The sequence below is a fragment of the Ischnura elegans genome, chromosome 1 (assembly GCF_921293095.1).
Source record: "Ischnura elegans chromosome 1, ioIscEleg1.1, whole genome shotgun sequence".
In the NCBI taxonomy this organism is placed as follows: domain Eukaryota; kingdom Metazoa; phylum Arthropoda; class Insecta; order Odonata; family Coenagrionidae; genus Ischnura; species Ischnura elegans.
This window is the reverse complement of record NC_060246.1, coordinates 51,317,542-51,345,314: the sequence shown is the minus strand read 5'-3', so window position 1 is coordinate 51,345,314 and position 27,773 is coordinate 51,317,542. Positions and strand designations below refer to the sequence as shown.

The 27,773-nt window shown below is 37.8% G+C and overlaps 1 protein-coding gene across 3 annotated transcripts in view; it reads left to right on the top strand.

The window, feature by feature from the left end:
- Positions 1–27,773, top strand: part of LOC124160276 (tyrosine-protein kinase Fer) — a 70,808-nt gene that overhangs the window by 32,145 nt on the left and 10,890 nt on the right. Inside the window, exons 9-13 of one of the 3 annotated variants that reach the window (XM_046536112.1) lie at positions 978–1,139; positions 9,301–9,504; positions 14,105–14,281; positions 17,193–17,406; positions 21,335–21,487. In XM_046536112.1, the coding sequence (XP_046392068.1) occupies positions 978–1,139; positions 9,301–9,504; positions 14,105–14,281; positions 17,193–17,406; positions 21,335–21,487 (910 nt within the window). Of the gene's footprint in view, positions 1–977; positions 1,191–9,300; positions 9,505–14,104; positions 14,282–17,192; positions 17,407–21,334; positions 21,488–27,773 lie in introns of all 3 variants that reach the window. The other 2 variants (XM_046536104.1, XM_046536120.1) reach the window with 2 other exon arrangements.

Genomic DNA, 27,773 nt, shown 5'->3' with positions numbered 1-27,773 from the left:
ATTTTTATTCAGTGCGGCGCTTATAAATTGTTTGAATAGTTGGTCGTTATTTGAGTAAGGAAATTTAGTGATGCAAAAAAACATCGCCTTTCTTCTGGATTTATGCTTACGTTTATCGGATAGATGTTTATCTGTCGCCGCACCACTCCTGTTCCTGTATATCTGTTCGCAACAGGTATATTGGCTATTATTTGCTCCACCTCCGGTAAAGCGACAATTCGCTATAGCGAGTGTTTATTAGTGCACCGTGGGGTGTCGTTATATCGAGGTTTCACTGTACATATTTAGGTCCCATCACTGGCTCTGACCTTTACTTGGCTCCCTTCTTTGACTATGTGTAGTATATTTGAGACTTGTTTTGCTCTAAAAAAGTTTAACCTGATTTCGGCAAGCTTAAAAATTGTGCATTTAATCTGCATTTAATGTTTTAATATGTTCCAAGTAATTTAATTATAACTGCTAAGCTGTTGCCAGGAAAAGAATTCTCATTATGTATTCTTGAGAATTTTAACATCCAATGCAATAGTGAAACTTATTTCCAATCTGAGGTAGTACAATTAATTTTAGCTTCATATTTTATGAGTAATTCTATTATAAGTATGATTTATTTATGTTTACTATCAATTAGGAAACTTAAACATGTGATCATTGTGCATTCACACCTTTTTTGGGTTTCATTGATTTTCCGGCTAGTGAAGTAATTGCTGTAAAAGAGTTTCCTTGACTCTTTAATGCATGGGTGGTGGAAGAGTAAGTATGTGGTACATGGATAATGAGTACTTATTTGACGTTTATGCTGCTGTGATTGCTTTTTATGCATTTCTTACGTATGTGGTGTTAACCTTTCAACCTTATTTTGATGTTCCCTCTTGGTTTGAATAATGAGGATTTTATGGGTTTATTGTAAGGTAATTGGGATTGCATTCTTATTTTCATGTCTTATCATAAAATTTAAAGGTACCCCGACTTAATTTCAGGGGAGTCAGCTACTCAAGAACAAATTACATGCTCAGCGCTTTGTGACCCTCTTACGCAAACCATTTCATCGAAAGTCATCCCTGCCTCAATCATGCCTGTCAACCCCAATGCTTGAAAAGAGATCAGTCTTAAGGAGAGGCACATGTGATGGTGGAAGAATGGTGCAAGATATAGGGGGTGGTGTTAGGGACTTATGTGGCTCGGAGGACTGTGTATGTCCATTGCATGGGAAGTCAAAGAAGATAATCTGCTTGTTTGTGTCCTGATTTCCAAATTAACAAGATGTGCGGTGTAATGGTCTTTTTCAACAAATAGAAAAAGTAACTGAAATTAATTTCTGCTTGTTAGTTAGCTACTTAATACTTAATTTTAGTTGCTTGGCTTCAATTAGAATTTTTAATATATTTTTGTAGTAACCAGTAGCTTTCACCTTAATACAACCTGTGGTGTTGATTGGTTGGGACAAGTCTTTTTCATGTCAAACTGAGCGAGCTGTTTTGAATAATTGAACTTTGATTTATTTAAAATTACAATTTGCTAATTTATATTCAAATCACTGGTTTTTAATGATTTTAGAATACTTGATTATTTTTGATGGATAAATTGTCTTCCTTTGAGATTTTTTTGTACATGTGAATTCCACCATGGCGGTTATTTCTACCAAGAAGTCTATTGAAATATTTTAGTCTATCAAAAGAATATTTCAGATCTGAAATTGGACAGTTGAGAATACACCCATACCTTGCTTAGCACAAGGGATGCCTTCCTTGGGGTCTTTGTGCTAATCGAATTTGCATTATTCGAGACCATTTTAATATTGGGAAGAGAGGGATGCACTCCTTTTAGCATAGGTGTTGAGTATCTAATTGCATATAAACCTGATATACAGTAGAACCTCGGTTATACGACCCTCAGTTATATGATGACCTCACTTAAACACAGATTTTTTTTGGTGCGGTGAATAACCCCATATGAACCCATGTATTTCAAACCTCGGTAATGAAACTTTTCACGTATACAACGACCTCGGTTACGAAACGCATTTTTCCAGTCAAATGAAATGTGATACCTCACTTATACGACTTTTCAGATAACTGCTCTAAGAGAAGATTGCTGTTCGCGTGCCGATTTTAGTCACAGGAGTGGGTGTAGTATGTGCTCATTACATAGATATGTCAATAAAGAATAATAAGTTTTAATAGTGAGTGATGCTGTTTATTAGATGTTAATTTTAACTGCAGTAGATGATCGTTAGTCCGGAATATCTATATCTAATGGAAGATTGTCTAGAATTTTCCAAGGTCATGTTTTCCGTCGCCCCAGCAAAATAACGCCTAAATGAAACGTTAAAAATCCTCGCGTACCAAAATTTTAGCTTCCAAGGTCATCCAAAAAAGATTATCGTATTTGCAGTATGGATGTAAGTCGATGGTGAGTCAACACGATGGTAAAAACAGCATGCGTGGTCTCATTCCGCGGACTAATCCCTCATCCCCAGAACGAATTGAGCCGGGGGAAAGTTGCTTACGCAATGCGCAGATCAAAACTGACCCAACTTGTATCTGTGGGTTTAAATGAAATATAGTGGGACCTTGAGTAGCTATTACCTTGAGTCTGCCTGGTGGCAAGTGTTTATTCTTTAACTGAACGAGAGTTAGTACGAATGCCCTCGGATAATAACTCTCGTCTTCAGTCATAACGTAATCATTAAAGTCAAATTCAAAATGCTAAAGATAACGTAGTCAAATTCAAAAAAGGTGAAGCAGTTCCTTTCAACTCAGGAATGACTTATAACCATTATATCAAAGTACAAAAAGTGTCCGGTGTTGATATCAGAAATGGGACAGTAAATTATTCAGTGAAGACAAATCATGCGGCTTGTTAGTCGAAGTTCCCGGCGCTGAATTCGCGAAGAATGCCGTCAAAGAAGTTAGACCGGGTAGATTCAATCTACTATTGCTAAAATTCCTTGGGAAAATTCTTTTTTAGAGCGTATACATTAAAGAGAGGGGAGATTTTTTTCCGGGCTCTTAATGTATTTTTGTTCATTCATCACTGACGGCAGTTGCGCGGTTATTTCAAATGCTCACTTAAAAGAAGTGATGTAAGCACCGGAAAAGTCTTAGTCACGGAATATCCTGGGTACCAGTGGCGTAACTAGGAATATGCTTTGGGGGGGATGGTAGTACCTGGGTGAGTGAGTCAGCTTTTTTCAAAAATTGGCTTCTCTGTGAACATTTAGTATCACCATTCCGAAATTTCTCCAGTATGATAGCCTTGCGGCTTAGTGACAGAAATGCTAGATGTTCAACCGTGGGTATTGTTGTTCAGGAATGCAAAATTATGTTTCTCTTAAAGTAATACATCATCTGTGGTGTTGCTTGTGAGTGAATAAGATTATTAGGCTTCAAATTCTTGTCTCCAAATGAGTAATTGCATCCTGGAAACATAGCGGCCCCTATTGGAAAGGATTTTATGCTTAATACCGAAAAACCTCACGTATGAAACTTCCTCACTTATGGAACTTTACTTGGTTCTCCGCTGAAAGTTTCATAAGTGAGGTTCTACTGTATTCCTATTAATAACCTAAGAAAACCTTATTTATATAAACATTTATAGTTTAAAATATCTTTGATGGTATAGGTTCGAAGATTTTCGCGGTGTTGATTAGATGATCTTTCCATCCTATTCGGGTTTTCACTGCGTTTGTAGTGTTTAAATGACTACGGTACCTTCGGCTGAGAAACCACCAAGACTATACGGCCTACCAAAAATCCACAAAGAGAAAGTACCTCTGAGGCCGATTGTGAGTCAAATTGACGCCCCAACTTACTGGCTATCCAAATACCTTGCCCAATCACTCCAGGAATACGTTGGACGGACTTCATCGCATGTGAAGAACTCATCCCATTTTATTGATATTCCTAATATGGTCTCCGTCACAAACGAAGACATCATAGCCAGCTTTGATGTGGTGTCTCTGTTTACAAACGTCCCTATCCAAGAATCAGTGGATATCATCCGACGACTCATCTCAGAAGGCATCCCGAATGATTTTCCCAAATTAGTGGAATACTGTCTAAGGAATTCCTACTTCTTATGGAATGGAGAATTTTACGAACAAACCGAGGGGGCAGCTATGGGGTCGCCACTATCTCCAGTTGTAGCGAACCTTTTCATGGAGGATTTCGAAGAAAAGGCCATCGCGTCGTACGAAAAGAAACCATCGCTCTGGCTGAGATACGTTGACGACACGTTCATCATTTGGCCCCATGGCGCCGAAGAATTGCAGAAATTCCTACAGCATCTCAACTCGCAGCACCACGCTATCAAATTCACCATGGAAATGGAACATGATCAACTTCCCTTCCTGGATGTTTTGGTAAAAAGGAAAAGAAATGGGCTCCTAGGACATGCCGTTCACAGAAAGATGACGCATACTGACCGCTACCTGAACGCTTCTTCGCACCACCACCCAGTGCAAAAAATCTCCTTGGTGGCAACACTAATACATCGCGCCTATGCCATCTCAGACACCGAGTCACTATCTGCGGAGAAGAAGCATCTCATTGAAGTGCTGGTAAGGAATGGCTACAGCAGTAGCATGGTGAATAGAAGATTTGTGGAGCAGGAAAACAAAGACGCAGCCCCGAAAAGGACCTCTGAGGAAGAGAGCCGGCCGGAGCCAGAAGCATACGCCACAATTCCCTTTGTGGCGGGCACATCAGAAAAGATTGCCAGAATGCTCAGAAAACACAACGTAATAACACGTTTCAATTGCGTGACAAAGATATCAGACATGCTATCCGGAGCGAAGGACAAACTCCCAATGGACCTTTATGAGGGAATATATCGAGTGCCTTGTTCATGTGGTAAATATTACATTGGCGAGACCTGCAGATCAATGAAAGTCCAATTGCAGGAATATCGAAGGGCTACCAAAAACAAGCAGCACCAACTCTCAGCCATATCTGAGCATGCTTGGAGTGAACCTGGACATCATCCTCATTGAAGACGCCAGGATAATAGCTAAAGAAAATAAATACTTCCCTCGCCTGATCAGAGAAGCTATTGAGATAGCAAAAACGCCCGCGAATTTCAACAGGGATCAAGGCTACAGCCTGCGTATTGCATGGAAGAGGATTCTCCGACCACCAACAATGAGAGATGGACAACCGGCCAATGAGAGAGCAGCAGCGGATCAGCAGCCGCCGCCGCCTATATAAGGCGGAAAATTTTATGACTATTAAAGGCGAAAAATTTTTCCAAAATTTCACCTTTGACCTGAAGATGCTGACTGCAATGTAAGCGAAACCGTTGTCATTTAAACACAACAAACGCGGTGAAAACCCGAATAGAATAGAAAGATCATCTTTGATGGTAGTAGGCATGCATTCAAAGATGCTTTTTCCCGTTCAAAAAAAAATTCGTACCTGTATTTGAAATTCCTTCATTTCGTGCGGGTGGGCTAACATCTAGGAAAAAATGCATGATGAATTTACAAACCGTGCAAAAAACAATTATTGTGTCACCGAGGCCCTTTTGTTGCTCATCCAAATGACAGGCAAATGCTACTTTGAATACCATTTCATGCTTTGCATGCTTTGGATATATGACATCTAATTTGAAGATGACTTAGTTTAATTTCAGTTATACATCTTTGTAATATCTTGTAAACCTTGCATGTATTACAACAAGACTTTGATGTTTTCATTTTCTAATCAGATTTAGTTGACGTACCAAATTTGGTTGAAATTGGTGACCCAATGTGTAATCACCTGGTCAAATTTCGGTGGAATGACACGTGTGTATTGTTGTATAGCTACAACAAAATCAGTTGGTACTGTCTCGTGGCAATGTGGACTGTATTTTAGCCTTGAGCCTACAATGCATAGTGCATAGCTGGGTAGCTTTGAAAAAATTGCATGGTAGTGAAAGAGAAGAAAAACATGGAATTGCATGATAAATGTCACCTCACTTTGTGGCAGCAGGAACCAGAATGATGTCACATGGGCTTTTCCCGGCATTCATACTTAGCCAACGCATTTTCGTGCGCTTGAAAATTTTCACTTTTCATTTAATGGCGAAAAATACATATCGTCATGTAAAAATCTATTAGCGTGAAATGCGTACTCCAGGAGTAATAATCTTTCGATTTAGGCAATAAAAAAATAATGGGAAACCACCCTATTCATTTGAATTAATCTACCCGGGTTATTCATCATATTTAAATCTAAACTGAAAATTCTATCCCAATAGCTTGGTTAAATATTTCTGAAATGTTTATCAGTGATTGAGGGAGAGAGCCCGTCAGTTAATTTTGTATGCAGTTGCTTTGGTGCAAAGTTGTAAATGTGCAGGAGATATAACGATAAATTAGCAATGGTCTCATGGATCATCTCATTTCGAATATACATTGATAGTGTCTAGTAAAAGTGTGTTAAAGGTATAATCTTGAAGGTTATTTTGAAAGCAACTTTTAGAATACTCTTTCAGACGTAAATTCTGATTTTTGCTTCTTCCTTATATGTCCATTGTGACACTTGCGACGCAGATACGTCTCAGTATTTTTTAGTACAAGGCAGACTACTCAGACCATCTGTCTCAGAATACTATCACGGTGAGAATCGCGCGACTGAAAACTTATGGTTCGCCTTGTGTTTTGACACCAGGAGTCGGGGAGGTCGCGAAGAATCTAGGAATAGAGAAGTATGCCTCGGTAAGAGTTTCGTGGATGGTGAGAGTAAGTCAAACTGGCCCATTCAAGGCACAGAAGGCATAAGCAATTACCCAAGTTCGAGCAAAGCGAAAAGCAATAAAGTAATAAAATAAATGCCTTTAAACGTGGGAAAACTGTAGCATTATAATAACACTGCCAAGATTTTCGATAACACCGAAATCACATGGTTTTAAAACGAATATTAGCAAAAAATAAAACCACTTTCACGGACCTCTATAGTGAGATATCAGCCTTAATCATACTAAATTTGTTGAAAAATTTATTTCTTAGAAAACTTCAGGTACCTATCGGTATAATCCTCTGTTTTTCCTTCCCATTGTAATATGTCATGATGTATCTCGATTATTTTTATGAAATAATTATTATTACATCTTCCATCTAATTCCTGCAGTGTCTTTTATCTTTCTACAACCCTTACATTTGGACTACAGTTCGAATGTACATTTAACATTTTTCCGCATTTAGCGTTTATTTTATAGGATCCCGATTCATTGCCTGATAGAACAACGTAAAAATTAACCTTATTTAGTGTTTCTGTATTCTGCTTTTTTCCACATTTATGGTGGTAAAATATTTTCCTGTCCAAGATTTTTTTGCTTGATTTCATGTTTTTTCAGTTCAGTTTCAACGTTTTTACAGTTCATGCAAATGGTTATCCAAATCTTTGAATTTCTGTTCATCCACAAGAAAAGTCTCATGAAATTTTAGCAAAAGTCGATGGAATCAACTGATTCATTTGCATTCTTCCGCAAATGCAGTGCTGGGAGCTCCAACTCCCAAGCTGGGATTTGTCTCCTTGTAATGTTTTGCTCCCTTCTGATCCAAACACCAGGCACTTTTTGTGTCAAATTTGATCTAATGGAGCTAATCCATCTCATAATAACCTGTAACTAACTTATATTTCACTTCTTAAACATGATTACATGATGATTGATGACACGAGTTATTCTCTGAGGGCCGCTACAATGATGGTTTTCTGGTAATGTTTTCAATTGATGGCTTATGCCCCTTTCAACTCTACTCTCTATGGGCAGTCCATTGTTAGCCCAATATTTTTCCAGTCGGCTACTTTCTCTTTTCAAAAGAGGAGGCCCAACATCATTTGCACAGTTCACTAAAAGATTCTTTCTATAATCCATTCCAAGGTCAGTTTCCACGGAGGAACCGCGAAAGAACCGAGGAAGTGTTTCCCCTGAGTGTATTCTTATTCTTTCCCTACAGAACAACATTATTTTACGTCGTAATTTAGGTATCCTGGAGTCCATGTACCAACATGCGGATGGTTAATATCGGTGTTGATTCAAAGATATTTATTTATCTGGTGCTATTTTATGTCAAAAGAGAATGACAATCGGAGTTTTGATGAACTATCTCAATCCATGACTCTAAATAAATAGCGCATGCTGGAAAAGATCACTGCATAATATCGGTAAATTAGATGAGTGCGGAAAAATATGAAAATTGAGCAGGAATCCCTTGATGGTTGACTTCGACATCATAACTCTGACGTAATTGCCACTCTCCAGAGGTACTGACAATTTTTCATAAAATTCAGTTCTGTTGAAGAATAAGCCTTTTCACTTTACAGAGTTTAGCTAAAAGTTACTCAAGATCCAACCAAATTTTATCAAAAGCCCCCGAGAAACAAGGTGAGTCAGAGTCGAGGTGATCAGCATCCCGCATAAACAACTTCTCCCGGTTCCATTTGACCTGTATGAGGGCACGGATAAATGACAACGAATCTGGTGCTACCATCGTGTTGAATCACCATCAACTTGTATGCATATTCAAAATAAGATTCTCCTTTTTTTTGTGTGACCACGAAATCCAAAATGTGTGCAGCACAGGAGGCTTTTTAAAGGCTCTTATGGTCCTCGTTTCACCGAGGCAACATAAAATGTTAAGTTGGCATAATTCCAGAAAACCTTCCGTTAAATAGAAATTCGATAGTTTATATAGGGAATAGATAGATAGGGAATGCTTTTAAGTTAATGTATATTATAATATTCTTAAAACATCATCCTCTTATTAACTAAATTTACTATCCATTTGTAGCTGTGTCCTGAAAAGTATTACCCAACCTTCATCAGGAAGAGAACATTTAATCAATGGATTTTTTGCAGCTTGAAGTTTATTTATTTTACACCTTTTATTTACTTAAAATTATATTTTTTATTCATAGAAAGCCATTCCAATCATTACATACCCTATAACCTGAGAAAAATGGCAGGTCCTCATTAAGTGTTTTAAATTTTTCCCCCCTGAAAAATGTTAAATCAGGATTCTACTTAATCTGCAATGGAATTAGTTCATTTGATTTTTTCACCTGCAGTAGTGAAATTTTCCATTATTCCTTAGAAAAGCCTTTTGATGATCATATATGGGTGTTCTTTCATATCCTGTATACAGTTGTGTAGATATTTATTTGAAATTATGCAGGATTGATGGTAGAGTAGTGGTGAATGAATGCTTGTTCCTCCAGTTCATAAGTGCAAGTAATGAGAATTTTGTGTTGTGCATGTAAGTTATGTTCTGCCAACCTTTTGATTTGTGTTTTTTTAATGAAAAACTATTCTTTTAAGGCTTCAAATGAAGACAACCTTAAGTCAAGCCTTGCTGATGAAGAGTGGTTCCATGGTTGTTTACCACGTGAAGAAGTTGTTAGACTACTCACGCAAGATGGAGATTTCTTAGTAAGGGAAACCATTCGAAATGATGAACGTCAAACAGTATTATCTGTTAATTGGTGTGGTCCAAAGCACTTCATTGTTCAGACAACCCCTGAGGTAAAGTGCCAGTTAATATAAGAATAAAAAGTTGCATGACCCAGCCAGCACATTATAAGTTAGTGAGGTAAACTGGAAGGAAGAAATAAGGAAGGTGTTTATTGGTATGCTAATTAGCTTTTTCTTATGGGCTTCTTATGGCCATGCTGACAAACATCTTTTATGCTGTAAGTACAGATTTTCATTGCTATGACATAACCAAAGCACTAATGTTGCGTGCATGAAACAAACTTTCTTTATTTATCCAATCAAGCAATCAATCCGATATTTGATGTATGTATTTCATTTGGGTTCTTTCAGCATCTGTTGGCTTTTGTTGATAACAGTTTCCTTGACATTGCTATATGCGTCTTCAGGTCGAAGGTGAAGAAACATGGAAATCTGCAGCCAATGAAGATTTGATATAGATATTTAATAATACAGAATAAGATGTTTGTCATTCGGCGACAATGGTCAACTTTGCTTCTTGGATATCTTGGTGAAAAGAAAAGGGAATGTGTGCCTTGGACGTGTCATTCCCAAGAACACGCATAGTGACCACTATTTGGATGCTTCATTATATCACAGCCCAATGCAGAAAATCTCTGTGGTGGAAACACAGGTACATCGCACCAATGCCATCTCAGATGACGAGTCACTTGTTGAGGAGGAGAAACATCTTAGTGTAGTGTTACAAATGTAATGGATAAAACAAAATCATAGTGTGTAGAGGATTTGCTTAGCAATGGAACAAAGACTCAGCTCTTAGAAAGACCTCTGAGGGAGAGAGCAGGCCGGAGCCAAAAGCATACTCCACGATAGGATGTTCAAGTACTTGAAAATTCGAGTCGAGTAGTTGGTACTGGACTCGAGTGTTTTGAGTAGTGTTACGAATGTCGAGTCAAGTAGTTTCGGTAACAGAGTTGTCAAGGCCAGTGAGTTCAGAAATCTGCCGACAGGAGGTGCTATCATGAAACCCATGTAATAATATCAATGTTAAATTCAATAAGTCATTCTAATGCCTTGACCCTGAAATTTCAGCTTGCTGTATACGTAGCAGTCAGTAGTAGCACCCAAAAACCTTTCCGTTAGCTGCGGCAGCTGTCCGTCTTCCGTCCTGGAGGTGTACTCGGAATAGTCGAAGTGAACCTCTGCATCACTCATACTTTAGTGTGCGATACTTTAATACCTTACCCTACTCTCTCAACTCAAACAAAGGGTGAAGACGTAAAAATTGTTCAGATTTCTAGGAATACACATGTAACTTTTCAGCTATAGCGGGCAATGCCAGGTTTTCCCTGTTTGACGTCACAAATTGTGCCATCTTTTTGCCTTTATGGATATTACTTACGTCCAATCTTACTTTTCGTTTATTCCGTTGCTTCATTTTGTTTCCTTCTTGAACTATCAAAACAAGAGTTGCTAAGGATGATTAAACAAAGTGAGAATTAAAGAAAAAAATTTTGATCCATATGGCTAAAGCTAACTTCTATAGTTCGTTCGCATTGCTCAATTAAATTCCATGAAGATTCAAGATCATTAAAAATCGTTGCCATATTTTTTAATAAAAATTCCTAGAGTTCTCAAATATAGCAATTTTGTGAAGAAGGTGCTTCTCCAGCCACAGGAGTAGCAAAAGACAATTTTCTGCGTGCAGTAATAGTGTAATATGTAGATTTCAAAACCTGCTACTAATCATGTCGAACAACTGACTTTTCTGCATGAGAATTTGAAAGGATTAAATATTACATGGTTCATTTACATATGTAATCTTTATTACAATAGTGCAAATGCTTTTCTTCAGGGCTCTTTCTGGCAGTTTGCATGCATTTATAAATTAAATTGAAAACATAATACTAGAGGTTAGTTAGTTAGAGGTCATTTTAATTGTACTTATGGAGCTGTTTAAGACACATTAATTTTCATTCATCTCCTATTCCTGACACAATTACCATAAAAGTTCCCATTTTTCTATTTCTTTGTACATCAAGCTAAGCATTCAGAATAGAAAACTCGTAAGTGGATTGGAAAAATGGGAATAAGTTGGTGCATTCATTGTCACATTGCCAGATCCAGAAATGACCAAACTCGACTCGACTCGATACACGCGAGTAGTTTTCAACTCGACTCTAGATCAAAAAGCAATATTCGTACATCCCTACTCCACGATCATATTTGAGTCCAGTACATAAAAGAAGATTGCCAGGGTGCTCAGAAAACACGTCGTAGGAACATTTTTCAACTGTGTCACAAAAATAGCAGAGACACAATCCGGGGCTAAGGACAGAATCCCACAAGACCTTTACGAAGGAGTATATCGAGTGCCTTGCTTATGTGGGAAAGGATACATAGAGGAGACTTGCAGATTGATGAAAGTCTGTAAGCAGGAACATCAAAGGGCTATGAAGAACAAGCAGTACCAACTGTCGGCTATATCTGAGCATGCATAGAGAGAACCTGGGTATGATATGCTCTTTGAAGATGCCAAAATAATAGCAAAGGAGAATAAAAATGTACTACCTCACCTGATTAGAGAAGCTATTGAAATAGTGAAAATGCTGCAAACTGCAATATAGATCAAGGTCACCACCTCCATAATGTGTGGAAAAGAGTTCTCAAACCACCGACCAATGAGAGACCTGCAATGAGAGATGGACAACTATCGACCTAAGAGAGAGCATCACCTATGAAAAAATGATAAGGCCTATATAAGGTGACTGATTTCCTTGCTTCATCACCGTAGACCTGAAGATGCAGACTGCAATGTCAGGGAAACTATTGTTAACAAAAGCCAACAGACGTGGTGAGAATCTGAAGAATATGCAGAGCTCTAATGTCAGATTGATTGATTGGTTGAGTGAAGTAAGTTTCTTTCATTCATGCAACATTTATGTTTTGGTTAAATGATTGCAATGAAAATTTGTACTTACACCCTTAACCTTCATCAGAAAGGCATGTGAAGTGGTTAAATTTGTGAGCACTAAAGGAAAGTTTGGACGTTCAATTCCTGTGGATGCCAATTTTTTCCCTTCCATCATAGGAAGAAAATCCCATTCCCCACTTTTCATTGACCCTAGCAAATTGCTTGAGATTAAAAAACTATTTCATTTTTCAGGTAAATCTTTAATCGGTTATTTAGCTGCTGTAAAGGCTTACTGAAGTTTGTCTGCAGGCTTTAAATTCATTTGTGGCAGAGCTCTTACCAGTGTTAGGTGCATATTATGCTGTTCTGCAACCTTAGGCATTCATGTAACGTAGGCAGCTTGTGCTAAAATGAGGATATTTTATGACATTTCTTACCTATTCTTTCCCAAAATGTTCTCCTTGCTTTATGGAAGAACCTAAGCTTACAGTACAGTTGAAGTGTCGTTTAGTGCATGCAGCGCCGTTTTAGGCAAGTTGATGAACTACATAAAATTTGTGGATGAGAGTGGTGAAAAGATATCGTTCGACGTGGGGAACTGAAAATGATCGGGAGGAAAAATCAGAAAATCCCTGGTTTCCCCCACGAAACCCCTAAAAAAAATTAAAAATGGCGGAGAAAAAAATCAACTTTTGGCATACCCTCTGTTACGCATTGAGCTACTACTCCCGAACCATTCCTCTCACCGGAAAGATCATCATGAATTCAAAGATTGAAAGGATGCGGGCTTCCCCTGACGTCATTTTTGTTTCTTTATGCCAAATGACAGCTCTGCAATAACACATCGAAGCTGAAAAAGGATCAAAATTTTCATTAAAATAATCGTGAAATATGACAGATGCGCGGGCTCTGGGCTGAATTCACTTGGCTTGGCTGAAAATACACCAAAATTCAAAAAATTATTTTCACCACTTTTCATTCTTTGCTCAAACTTCTCATTCTATTCAAATAAAGTGGAGATTATAAAAAATCATTTGGGTTTGGAGATGAAAAGTCTGTCTAAACAAAGTAACCAAAAAAAAAAACAGAGACCTTAGGAAAAGTGCAACCGAAAATAGCTGATGAAAAGCAACAACAATCAATGTGGGGAATTTATTCAAAATCAAAAAGTTGATTTTATAATGTATTTATAAATACCTTTTTATTTATACATTCATCAAGTGAAATAGAAGAAAAAACGTACATTTAATATGCTTTGTGTAATTCTAGTATTCGAGGTATTCGAATATTCAAGCAATGATTTAATATTTGAATTCGATATTCGAGTTTGAGAAATCTGCTATTCGACCCATCTATATTATGTACATAATTCTCGCTATGCACCATACGTGCTCTATGTATACATGGGCTCCACAACTTAGTGGCCTGTCTAGGAGATGTCTCATGAAAAGAGATGAAATTTATATTTGTACTTGAGTATTAGTTAAGTTTGGTGTTTCAGACAAAGGGGCTCTTAGGACTAATGGAGGAATTCCCTCCCCCCCCCCCCCAATATTGTGCAATATCGCTATGGTTGAATTTATTCAATGCTTGTTTCAATTCTTTGTCAAATTTTTCCTGCATATTTTTAATTGATGTTACTTGTGCCTATATATATCCTCTTGCGGGCAGCCCGAGGATTAAGTATGCTATAGAATTTTAACATAATGTTAGATAGCAATTTCTAGTTTACCTCATCTATGATTATTGGTCTTTCAGGGTCACTTCCGCTTTGAAGGTCCTACATTTCCTGATGTGAAGGAATTGATAAATTATCAGTTTCAAAGTGGACTTCCCGTAACTGCACGTTCAGGAGCAATTCTGAGAAGAGCTATTCCAAGAGAGAGATGGGAATTAAATAATGATGATGTGGTTTTGGATGTAAAGATTGGTAGAGTAAGTTTTTCTAAATAATGTAAAAGAAATAATTTTATTATTTTTATGCTTATTAGATATTGTATGAATTATTCAGAGAAAATCTGTCCATTTTGAGATAGAGAAAATTAATGTTGTGAAAGCTGCTTATATCTTATATGTAATTGATTTTATGCTATGTTGCATTGAGATGTGAACAATGTGTCATAGAAATACCAATGTCTTTAATACTTAGAACAAGTGATCCTTGACTTTCATACCTACATATGTGCAATCCTGAAAACTTACAAAAGTCAAGATTAATTTTTGTGTTAACTCTGGGCTTGCGTTCCGTATAAGCAAAATGTACATATTCTAATGTGATTCACTATTTATGCAGCTTTGTTGGAAACTACATGCTCCCGTAGTGCTGAATAAATGCTTGCGGGCTGGTATAACTCTGCCATTGCATGTATGCATTTGCCTTAAGATTATGGGCAAGGACTTTGATTTTTGCATTAAATAGCACAAAGCTCGCGGCTGAGTTTTAAGCCACCAAGTGAATCCACCAGGTTGCAGATGGTGGGTCAACCTCTTAGATATAGAGGTTAGCTGCGATATAAGCAAGTTTACTTCTCAAATAAGCAGTCATGGACAAAAAGCGGCGGCATTTCCGCGGGGGTATGGGTCGATCCCTGGGTATGATAGGCCAGCCAAATGATACATTAAACCCATGAAGATGCGGTGACTTGGCGATGCGAGGCTGCCGAAAATTATGCTTCACATCAACCAGGGGAGAGGGCAGCAGCTCTTCTTCATATGAGTGAAGTTGGAGACCAAGATGGTCAGTACAGCGACACTCATTTCACTGCAGGCGTGGTAATATTTACTTTAGTACGGCTGTAGTACTGCAATGTGGAAGGCAAGGGAAACCATCACATTATAACCCCGAGGAATCGCAGCTACTTCAACTTTAAATAATCTGACATGATGGAATTCTCTCTGGTAAAAAATTCCGGAGGTAAACTAGTCCCCCATTCGGATCTCCGGGTATTCAAGAGGGTACATGAGTCAGTTGTGATAAAGTTATGAGGATAGGTATATGGATCATGAGATCACTTAGGACTTGCGATAAGCTAGAAAACCTTAAGGTGGAAATGCAAAGATTGAATATCAACGTGCTAGGAATCAGCTTAATGTGGCCTGAAATGAAGTGGCCTGAGGAGGGAGACTATTGGAATGGAAGCTATAGGTTTATACAATCAGGATCTCTAAACTGTAATGCTGGGGATGGGATATTGCTCAGAAGGAGCATCAGAATGCTTGTGAAAAGCTTCCTACGGTACAATGAAAGGATAGTTATGGTAAAGTTAGAGACTAAGCCTGTAGATACCTTAGTGGAACAGGTTTACATGCTTACGACAGACTTACGAGGATGAAGAAGTTGAAGACGTCTATGATGATATCAGGGAAGTAATCATATAGGTAAGGGGTGAAGAAAACCTTATGTAAATAATATGGGAGTATGTCCAGTTTACTATAATGGCTGTAGAGCTGCGATGTGGAAGGCAAGGGAAACTACCACGTTATAATCCTAAGGAATCACAGCTACTCCAACTTTAAATAATCTGACATGATGGAATGTAACGGCTATGTCCAGTAAAATGCAGTATGGAAATATTCTAATAGAAAGTGAAGACAAAGCAGAGAGATGGAAGGGACACCTGGAGGAATTATACAATGGAATCAAACCCAGCTCAAAAATTATCGAAGAGGAAAGTAGAAAAGGATGGCATGGGAGTGAGCATCTTAAGATCGGAATTTGACGCTACATTAAGAGACCTGCGAAAGAATAAAGTCCCAGGAATAGATGACATTCTAGCAGAGCTAATCGAACTCTCGAACCTCTCGAACCCGGGCCTATGTGGAAGAAAGCTATGACATTTTTCTACCTTACCTACATAGTTTCAGAGAATAACATCCGCATCCAGATCCCGAGCATGACTCTTGCGATTTCTCCTTGTCAGTAGAATATGACAGGCAAAGGGGGCTTTCTGCAAAAAGAAGAACCTTCTTACAGCTGAGAATATAAGCATAGAAGTAAGGAAAAAATTCATCAGATGCTACTCATGGAGTATGTTTCTCTACGGAAGCGAGGCTTGGACGTTGACAGCAGCAGAGAAGTCAAGAGTGGAAGCATTTGAAATGTGGTGCCAACGAAGAATGATGAAGACAAAATGGATTGACCGTGTAAGTAACGAGGAAGTGTTAAGAAGAATGGGAGAAAAGAGAAGCATCCTAAAAACCTTAAGCAGAAGATGGGACAAATTAGTTGGCCTCATTTTAAGGCATGATGCCTGATGAACACAATCGTTGTAGGACAGGTGGAAGGGAAGGAAGGGCAAGGGACGGACCCGAATGAGTTACATAGGACAAGTTATAAAGGATGTTAAAGGGAAGAAATACATCACAATGAAAAGGTTAGCAGATAAGAGGGAGGAAAGGAAAGGTGCATCAAACCAATCTTAGGATTGTTGACTAATGATGATGATAACACAAAGATCTGTCTGGGTAATGCAAAAAGGGTCAGTGGAAATACAGAGCGTGCAAAAATTCTCTAGTCATTATTGCATCACCACTTTTAAAATTTTGTGGAAGATTCATTTATAAAATTTATGACCATATAAACTTAACTCGTGCATCTAAACTCATCCCAAATTATGGTACAAATGAATTCTTTTGTGATACAAATTTTAATGAGTTTTCTGTGACATAATGCCTCTGACTTTCTATTACGTTTCTCAATTATGCATTCCTTTCAAATATCATATCCTTCTTGTCCTTAGTTTTAGATCCAATTTATTTTGAAATATATTGTTTAAAAAGCTGATTATTTACAGTTTTGCTCAGTATAATGCATACTAAGATTACTTTTTATTTATTTCTTCTCAAGGGAAATTTTGGTGATGTTTTCAAAGCTCATCTTAAGCCAGATAATATAGATGTAGCAGTGAAGACTTGCAGATTGACTTTACCTGAAGAGCAGAGGAGAAAATTTCTTTTAGAAGGCCGAATATTGAAAAGATATGATCATCCAAACATTGTGAAATTCATTGGAATATGTGTTCAGAAGCAGCCTATAATGATTGTTATGGAGCTTGTACCAGGTAATACTCATTCTGTATGATCAAGTATAATCGAATATTAATCACATTTGTTTTTGGTATGTGTATCTATCTATGTATTTGATTAAAAGAATGTGCATTGCAAGGTATTTTATGTGCCTGATAATCTACTTATGTACAGTAAAACCTCTTTACATCGTAATGGAGGGGACCAAAATTTGGGCAATTTGATGTATAGAGGTTCACTATAGAGAGGTTTTAGTGGTAGGCACCATTTTTTCATATCCTTGGGAAATGAAAGGTGCTACTGTCTTTTAAGCCATTATATTAATATATTTAAATACAGTGGAACCTCGATCTGTCGTTTTTCAGGGGGATGGATGAAAAGAATGATGAATGCGGGAAAACGATCAATGCGGGGATGGTTGTCCGGGTTGCCTATGTCCCAGGATCAGCTGGATTTTTGCGAATTATGGCATTCATCAATGGATTCAAACGAGATTTCAGCTGATTACAGGAATATTATTACACTATCGAAACACTTAGGTCATATTGTTGATTCGACTTATCTCTCTTTCTAAAATCCTATAGGAACAAGCCGCCTTGCTAAAAAAATGTTTGCACTCCACTCGGAATTTTCACGGCTATCATGCATTTCTGTCTGATGTAAAAATTCTTATCCATCAAATGCCATTTCAAGTACACGTATTTACTAGAGAAATGTTCGTGTTATGCCTCAAACAACTGATTTCGCCGTCGCAGTGATTGGTTATGAAATGGATCAAGAAGGCCAAGAATAAGAATAAAACTAATAAAAATGAAACCGTACTCCATTGAACCCACGCGGAAAACACTCGCTAGTTTTAAGTCAACCCACCCCGGAAAGTACGGAACCACTCGTGCGAGGTGAAGTTCGGCACTAATGCTATCGCGTACGGCGTAGGCAGAACTTACTGCAGAGGGTGAAGCATGACCATATGACTGCGCAATGAAATTTTTTATCCTATAGAGAAGGCAACTTACCCACTCATTTCTAACTATAAGTAGCGTAGTTCTAGATGAGCAGATGAATTCAGATTGCTAGTCGAGAGAAACAAAATATCCAGAGAAGACATCGCTTCGTTAGCAACTCAGACAAGTGAAACTTGTAGCATAACTCGTAAATTGTAACCAGACGCCCTGTTTTCGAAAAAAATCGCATCAACTGCCGTGAAGCTCTCTATCAGCTGCGAGGATATCGTTATTCGCCAGAAATCACCATCGTATTACTCCAACTCTTTCCTTGCTTAAAATGCTTAAATAACGTTAGAAATACGTCATGTTTGGTATCAATCTTTACTGAATTACGTGTACATCACTAATATCTCAATATAATAAAAGTATAATACCAATTGCCGAAATTCATTTCTACACACCTTTTGAGCTAATCGGTGATTCATGCAGCAGTTGACCTCCAGAGGTGGGGATCTTTGTAGCGAGTCAGCTAAAAAAAAGTCAGTGTTCGAGAAAGGGGGAAGCGTGAAAAAGGTTTCTTTTGTTCTCGAGTAACTTGATATTTTCTTTCCAAGCTAAGGTCTTCGTAATACGATCCCTGCTCGAGCTGGGACCTTTTTTTTTTATTTCGGAGAAGAGGAAAGCTTCAGACGGGGAGAGGCGAGTGCTGAATGGAGGGGGATACCGGATCTTGGGATATGCGATAATGTAACTATCCCACGGCACTCAGCTTCTCCCTATCGTATTTCAATCTCCTGGGGAAGATTCAAACTTTGTGTCTGTCGTTATTAGCCGTAAACAACACGTTGTAAACACTTAGTCTCATTTTCGTCAAACGATAGATGCGGGAAAATTATACGACGGGACCGCGATCGTCAAACGATAAATGCGGGAAAACAATACTTCGGGGAACGATAGATGCGGGAAAAAATTACATTGTCTTTATGGAACTTAATTTGGGACCAGGAGCGGCGAACGATGAATGCGGGAAAACGATGAATGCGGGAACGATAAATTGGGGTTCCACTGTATATAGGTATGCATAAGTGAACATATATTTACAATTTAATGATTACACATAGGTAAAAGTAAATTGTTCAAGAGGCCTTTTTAGAAAATAAATTAGTTAATGGGTTTGCTTAAAATTTTTTTCAAACTCTTTCGAAATAATGTTTTCAATTCCACGAGCAGTTTTTAATGTCATTTTCACTGTAAATAAATCACTAGCTGTTTTCGTTAATGCCTTTTAAACCAAGAAATAATTCCCTGGTCTAAGGGTTAATGTAATTTACTAATAGTGTTCGGAGGAAAGAACAATAGTTTGATATTTCTAAACATAATTTCTTCACCCTCGTATTTAACTGCCTGAGTTTTTTTTTATTTGTGCAGCCTAGCCAGTTTCTTCTGTTTTTCCTCGGCTGTTTAAAATAGATGTGAGGGTGAATGATGGTATTCCAAAGGTCACTGCCTTCTGCCTGTCCTCGTTGATGGCTAGGAAAATTGCTAATTATGTGGCAATGTCAAGCAGTCGCCTTCTTTTATTTCTCGAATCCATCATCTGCCTATGATTAATTAAGTAATTCTCATATTTTTCATATTTTATGGAAAATAATTGAAAACACTCCTTATTATATCTTTTAGAATTGATTTATCATTCTTATAACACGTGACTTGTTAAAGATTATAAAAAAAATAAACACGTGACTACGGCAAAAAATTGAGCCTAATTTTGAAAATTTTGTTGAATTCCCTCTCTCCAAAATACAATGCACGTAGCATTCCGAAGAAAAACTCTGTCGAGGGCACACAGAAACGCTAGGCCAACGAAAGGACGAGATTTCCCGGTGAGAATGCTGGGCGAACTACTTCAGAATGCGGCGGGGACGGTAAAAAATTTCATTGCCCTACCGCGTATCAGCTAATTAGCTGCCTCCTTCACCTAACACTGCCGCGCATTGATTGATGTTCGTTCAGTATTGCTAGAAATTGACGTCCCGGACTCCCGATGGAATAGTCAGATTTCGCGGCATAAATACGCAGGCAAGACATATGACTGTCGCTAAGCGCAATAAATTTTAAACTACGATCGTTCACGAAAGCATCGAAAAAATTACCAAGGCGGTAGTAAGAAAGTGCTACACCGGGAAATATGGGAATAAAATAATAGCGAAACTGTATTTGATTTATTTCAAGTCGCGGAAAATTCTTGAAATATTTTAATTTTAGAAGCGGAAGTAGCAATGCGGTCGAGTAATTCTGTCTCCATGGATGGGAGTGAAGTTAGTTGAAATATTTCCGTCAGCAAGTGATTATAGGCTGCGCTGGTCGCCTCTTTTATTAACTGAACATAGTATGTAGGCACTTACAAGAAAATAAAGCCAACAGTAAAAGAAAGCGAGTGCTAGCGTGACTCGAGAGTGACAGTTCTATGAATTTCGTGCATCTGGAATAACCTAGCTTGTCACTGTAACATATTCCTAATTCTGGTTTCACAATGGTCATTTGTCATAAAACGATGTGTTCTGTCTTCATTTACCGTCACTTAATATGATTAGGATAGTTGGATGCCCTAAATAATGGTTAACGTGAAAATTATTAAAGGTGTATAAGAAAAAAATAAGCGTGAAATATTTAGAAAAAAAAAGCGTGAAACATTTATCGCTGAAAATGTCATTCCATAATCTCGGCTGCATTAATGGTCTCTAGTTGTCTCGGTACGATTTGCGGAGGTAGTTAGGCCGTCTTGGGGCTGTCTTGTTGGTATGATATATATGGAGGTTTTACGAGATTAAGAGGTTCACTATATAGAGGTTTGCCTATAAATTTACATGTAAATATGTCGGGACCAGAGGGTTGGTACGAAGTATGGAGGTTTACGATGTAAAGAGGTTCACTACATAGAGGTTTTACTGTATTATGTATATGACCAATTATATGGTCAGTATTTTAATCTAAAATTATATGTCTTAATTTTTAGGTGGCTCTTTGTTGACTTATTTAAGAAACCATGCTGCTTTTCTCCCACTGAAACAACTTTTGCAAATGTGTCGTGATGTTGCGGCTGGTATGCAGTATCTTGAGTCGAAGAACTGCATTCATCGAGACTTGGCTGCTCGAAATTGTCTAGTTGGTATGAAGAACCTTCAATTACACAGAGCTTGTACATGTATCGGTAGTTGATTTTTTTGTTGTATATGTCTTTTACTTCATGAATATCATATTAGAATATAATTTTTGTTGTATCCGTGGTACATTTTTTAAATTTTTTTTTAAGTTGACATTCTATCGCATACACTAATTAGGGAGCATTATTTTGGGGGTTAGAGTAGTTAGTTAGGATTTAATTCGTGTTTCACTCAGGCCTATAATTTTATTTTGTATATGGAACCAGAGAATAAATAACTGACAGAAACTATTGTCTTAATTATGAAGCAATGAACATATGGCTGACAGTTCTATGAATTTCGTGCATCTGGAATAACCTAGCTTGTCACTGTAACATATTCCTAATTCTGGTTTCACAATGGTCATTTGTCATAAAAACTAGCAGTTGGTCTTTTTCAGCAACAGTAAACAAGTCAAGGTCCGTGGCCACCTCAATTACTAAAGAAGTGATTCCACTGATTCTTCTTTGTACGTAATCTGATGACTAGTAATGCTGATATTCGCTAACGGATAACCTGCTAACTTGGCAGTGTATTGTTGGAAATATCTAATGTGACTCAACCACCCTTTCACCGGACATTTTTCTGACAGGAATATACCTACATTGAAAAAATCATTTGCTGAGAGTTGAATGGCAAGGCAGGTTGCTTTTGTCATAAAAATTTCAACATGTGGGTTGTCTATTTTGTCTGCGTTATTAAAAAAAATTAAGCTAACATTTAATGATAGTCAATCCTGTATTGATTGATAAATCCTAAATTCAGCAAAATATTTCATAAGTTCAACAGATTCAGGCTTCAATTGGTGGAAGTTAGACATATTTAAATAAGTAAAAGATCTTAGCACTCTAATTTGTTTAAAATATTTCATTCTGATATATTGTAAGATTTGTTGACTTGTCAGATCTATAGTGCGTTTCATGTTTAGTTGACAGTATGGGTTCTTAAGGAGACTCGTTTGTCCATAAGGCCGGGAGTGTGGTGCTGCCAATAGCAACATGAAAATTAATATTGCACTTTGCACTGTTTAACAATGTATTCTAATGTAGAAAGAGATTCTAATTTCCCAACTCCCGTGTGTTTGACGGTCACTGTCGTAAGCGAGAGCTTCACAAACCTGAGTGAGTGAATGCGTGTGTCCTACGGGGACATTTGTTCCTTGGAGCAAATCCGCGAGGTGAGTGAGTGAGTTTCGCATTTGTATAATCTGTTAGTGTTTTATCTTGTTTTCGTTCATTACTCCCCTTGTTAACATTATAACTTTTCACCACCATCTGCCCACCAAAGAGTACGGCCCTGGGCAATTAATTTTCTTTCAACTGTTTAACGGCCGTAGTTTGTTCAATCACTTATAGAAAGAGATGCTGCATTCATTGGAGCCAATAGTTTTTGATAAAAATTATAGCAAAAGCTGTAAAAAACATTTCCCTGAAGAACATGAATTTTTTTACTTTATCTTCTCCTTGTAATTGTCGCCTAACCATTATTTATATTGGATTGAATCTTCTACACAAAAATCTTCAGACTATATTCTCTTTAAAGTTGGGATGGACAGATACCAGAAATTTCCGAAACTGATTCCGTTCCCAGTTCTCCTCTCAGTTCTGTACCAGTTCTCCTCCCCCCAAATCATTACCAAATAGACTCCATTCCAGGAATATTACAAACTCAGAATTTCACCTCAAGCACTTTAAGCTGGCTCGGCCAACTAAGAAACCAGATCATGAAACAACCCTAACTACACAGGTAAAACACTTAATTCACTGAAAAAGTTTTAATAATACAATAAGATAACCTTACTGATGTCATTTGGTACCAGAGCACTCTAGTGGTAGAAGTTGAAACCTCGTTTGATTAGCCATAGTGATGGTAAAAATCTGAAAATTGAAAATATCAGAAAAGCACTGATTCGACTGCAGATACCAATGCTACTGATACCATAAATATTCGCCGATACTTTATCTCATTTTCGGAATTGGTCCGTCCACACTTTAAAGGTATTCACCAATTCCACAGTATTTGAATAAAAATGTTGTTATACCAATGTAACACCCTTTAGAACAAGAAAATTTGGATTTTTGAAAAGTTAAAAGTAGTCGCCTACTATATTAAGTTTCTTATGTCTTAGGCCCCAACATGCTGCGTATCAAATTTGAAGAAAACTGCAAAGTTATTTATTGTTAAAAATCATCTACTTATCTCAATTCTGAAGGGAAAGGTTTTGATTTTAAGAAAAAAAATATTATGTTGCCGTTGAGCCAAGCTGCTTGCTTTGTCTTGCTAATTCCTCGCACGCAGAGGGAAAATTCTCGGGTGGAAATGGAGCTTTTTGTCAATGCATACTAGGAAATATATTCTTATAGATATCCTGATCAGAGAATACTCATATGTGTAATGGGAATGTTTTACATTTCAATGCATCAGTGTACGAAAGCAAGCAAATTTTGACAGCTTGGAAATAAGACACAAATTTGCCAAGGGTCTTACGATCTATCCACAGAAACCAAGATAGGAAATGTCTAATAATCAGTGTGAAGGACTATCCCTTTCTGTACATACCTTTCACAAAAGGGTGCTTTGGGTTTTTCCACAAGTTCTGTCCATAGGGTTGATAGGGTATTGAACACGGGCCCCCAGCCGTAATAACACTCTATCGACCAGGCTAATCGGTTGCTAGGATAAATGTTACAAAAACGTTTCTTAATTATTTTTCACATTACTTTACCAATTTCTTGAAACATGAATAAGTTGTGACTGTGGTATCCCTTCATAAGCTTAAGAGAGGATGATACACACAATAGAATTACGTAAAAACTGACGATCAATATCTAGTGCTAATGCGCAAAGTGGAGATCCTTCGGCGTAGACCCCTAACGAGCACGCGCAGCGTGGCGAGTCTATATACTATAAAGCCCCTTAACGACCACTCACTCACTTATACAAATGTTTGGGGTGAACAAGACGAGATACGACAAAAAGTCTTATGAAGACCCCCTCTTAAATTGTCTGAAACCCCAGGAAAAATTATGAAAACACTGAATTCCCAATTATTTATCCGTCTATTCATATAAAATTAAGTTTGGGGATTAGTTCAAAAAATACCTACAAAAATCAATTGGCGGCGCGGCAATCATACAAACAATCACATACCTGAGTTTGCCACCTGGTAGCTATACAACGAAAAATTAACGTCAAAAATTGCTGAACAGTAATTTAGCTTATTTAATTTTGTGTTTTAGTAAAAAAACATTTTCCATTTTTAGGCAGCAGGCAAAGATTCGGTGCGTGCCGATCAGTCACTGGGTGCACTTCTGCTGTGTCCGCGAGATCCCCTGGATTACCTTGGGTTCGGCTCCATTCAAGTTAAAGCTCGAACAACTCACAAAATGTTCGTGTGATTGGTTACAATTTACCTAAAATGTAGTGTTAAAGCCTCAATGCCATGGCGGAATTAACTGCTACAAAGTCGTTGCATTTTTCTCAGGGCGACGGTAAGAAGGCAACATGATTTGCCTCTGATTAGAGAGATTGATTCAGTTGTGATCCTGTGCCTTTCTGAGTATTACGATGGCAGAGAAAAGAAGTCATTACACTGCCGCTTTCAAAAGAAAAGTAGTCAGTGGAACCCCGATCTATTGTTCCCGCATTGATCGTTTTCCCCCATTCATCGTTTGCTGTTTCTGGCCCCAAATAAAGTTCCATATAGACAATGTAATTTTTTCCCACATTTATCATTCCCCGAAGTATCGTTTTCCCGTATTGGTCGTTTGAATATCGCGGTCCCTAAGTATAATTTTCTCGCACTCATCGTTTGACGAAAATGAGACAAAATAAATACAATGTGTCATTTATGGCTAATAACGAGAGGCACATAGTTTGAATCTTCCTCAGGAGATGGAACTACCGTAGGGAGAAGTTCAGTGCCATGGTAAAGTAACTTTAGTGCATTTCCCAAGATCCGTTATCTCCCTCCATTCAGCACTCGCCTCCCGCCTCTGACACTTTCCTCTTCTCCAAATTCACATAAGAGGTCCCAGTTTGCGCAGGGATCGTATTACAAAGACCTTTGCCTTGAAAGAAAATATCCAGTTACACAAGAACAAAAGAAACCTTTTTCACGCCTCTCCCTTTCTCACCCGCTGAACTTATTCAGCCTACCCACTTCAAAGTTCCCTGTTTCTGGAGGTCAACTGCTGCATGAGTCACCTATTAGCCCAAAAGTTATCTAACAATGAATTTCGGCAATTGCTATTATACTTTATTTGATTGAAATGTTAGTAATTTGCAAGTAATTCAAAAGAGAATGAGACCAAACACGATGTATTTCTAACGTTATTGAAGCATTTTAAGCAAGGAACTAGTTAGAAAAATACAATGGTGATTTTTGGTGAAACTCGATATCCTCGTAACTGAGCTTCTCGGCAGTTAATGCGGCATTTTTTTTGGAAAACAGGATATCAGGTTATTATCAGTTATCAATTTACGAGTAATAACATAAGTCTCACTTGTCAAAGTTACTTATGAAGGGATATCTTCTCATGATATTTTGTTTCTCCCTACTAACAATCCAAATTCATCTGTTCATCTGGCACTACGCTAATTAGAAAAGAATGGGTATCTTTAAGACAAAAAGTTTCATGGCACAGTCATATGGTCATGCTTCACCCTCTGCAGTATGCTCTGTGTATGCTGTAAGTGATAGCATCAGTTCCGAACTTCACCTCGTACGAGTGGTTCCGTATTTTCGAGGGTGGGTTGAATTCAAACCACTGAGTGTTTTCCGTGTGGGTTGTGTAAAGTTGGGTTTCACTTTCACTGGTTTAATTTTATTCATCTTCGGACCATGGCCCCTCCGAAGAAACTTTTGAGAACTTAAAGAGATGGACTGAAAATAATTGAACTTGAAGAAAAGAATCCGGGCTAGAAGCGCTTGAATGTTGCAGAACGCCTTGGATTGTCTACTAGCACATGACAGTAGGGGTGGTGGTAGAGTGAGATACTTGGTGAAAACAAGTAGAGAGATGAAGCCGAGGATCCAGGTGGGCGTGCTGCTGACGATCAACGCAACATTATTCACGCTTTACACACTGCCTCAATTGTTAAAAATACATATGTTAAGTAAGATAAATAAAATAAAAACAAAAATACATAAGTTAAAAATACATATGTTTATTAGACAGGAACAATTCAAAAATAGACTATTTTTAGGCATTGTGATCTCACCCATCTCACAACCAATCACTGCGCCGGCGAAAGCGGTTGTTTTATGCACAACATGCATATTGCTCTCATGAATACGCCTTGGATTGGCCTTTGATGGATAAGAATTTTAACATCAGATAGAAATCCATAATAGCGTAAATGCCGAGTGGAAAGCAAATATTTTTAGCGAGGCGGCGTGTTCCTTTAGGATATTTGAAAGAGATATTAGTCGAATCATCAATATGGCCTAAGTGTCTCGATAAAGTACTAGTATTCCTGTAATTAGCTAAAATCTTGTTTGAATCCTTTAATGAATATCATAATTACTCGTCAAAAATCCTACGTTTCCTGGGACATAGGCAACCCAGCCCAACATTCCCGCATTCATCGTTTATTCGTGTCGTTATGAGGAAAAAAAAATTTTTCCCTAGTCAAGTTCCAAATAAGGGGGGGGGGGTCGTCTTAGATTCGTGCAAATACGGTACCTATCTATTACCTAAATATTAATTTGAGAGATGAAGTTGACATTTTCATGGAAATGCCCTAATATCTAATGTAGCCAATGGGGAACTTGCATGAATTTTTTTTTATTTCACAGACAGATAGAAAATTATTTTCTGAATTCAACAAAGAAAACCGCATCTACATCTGAGTTTTCCTTCGCTAGATATTCAGTGATAAATATAGCAAATTTTAAAGCGCGCCAAAAACTCTCTACCCCCCACTGCCGACAAAGTCTCGATGACATCAAAGGTGCCTAAACATCACACGACGCAATTGTTGTGATTGTTTGTAATAGTTGCCAGCAGTTGTGAGAGCTTCGTTTGTGAGACGTGTCGATTATTTTCTATTTAAAGATAAATATCCGATGATAGAGGCACGAAAGCCCTCATATTTTGTATTATTTATAATTTTAATATCTGAGTAAGGACATAAAATATAAAACTGGACTAGTTAAACCAAAAATTTTATAATAACTAAATAACATCGTTGTAGGAGTTGGAGCCACGGCCGTTGGAAGGGGGATACGTTAATTGTAAGTTGATTTTA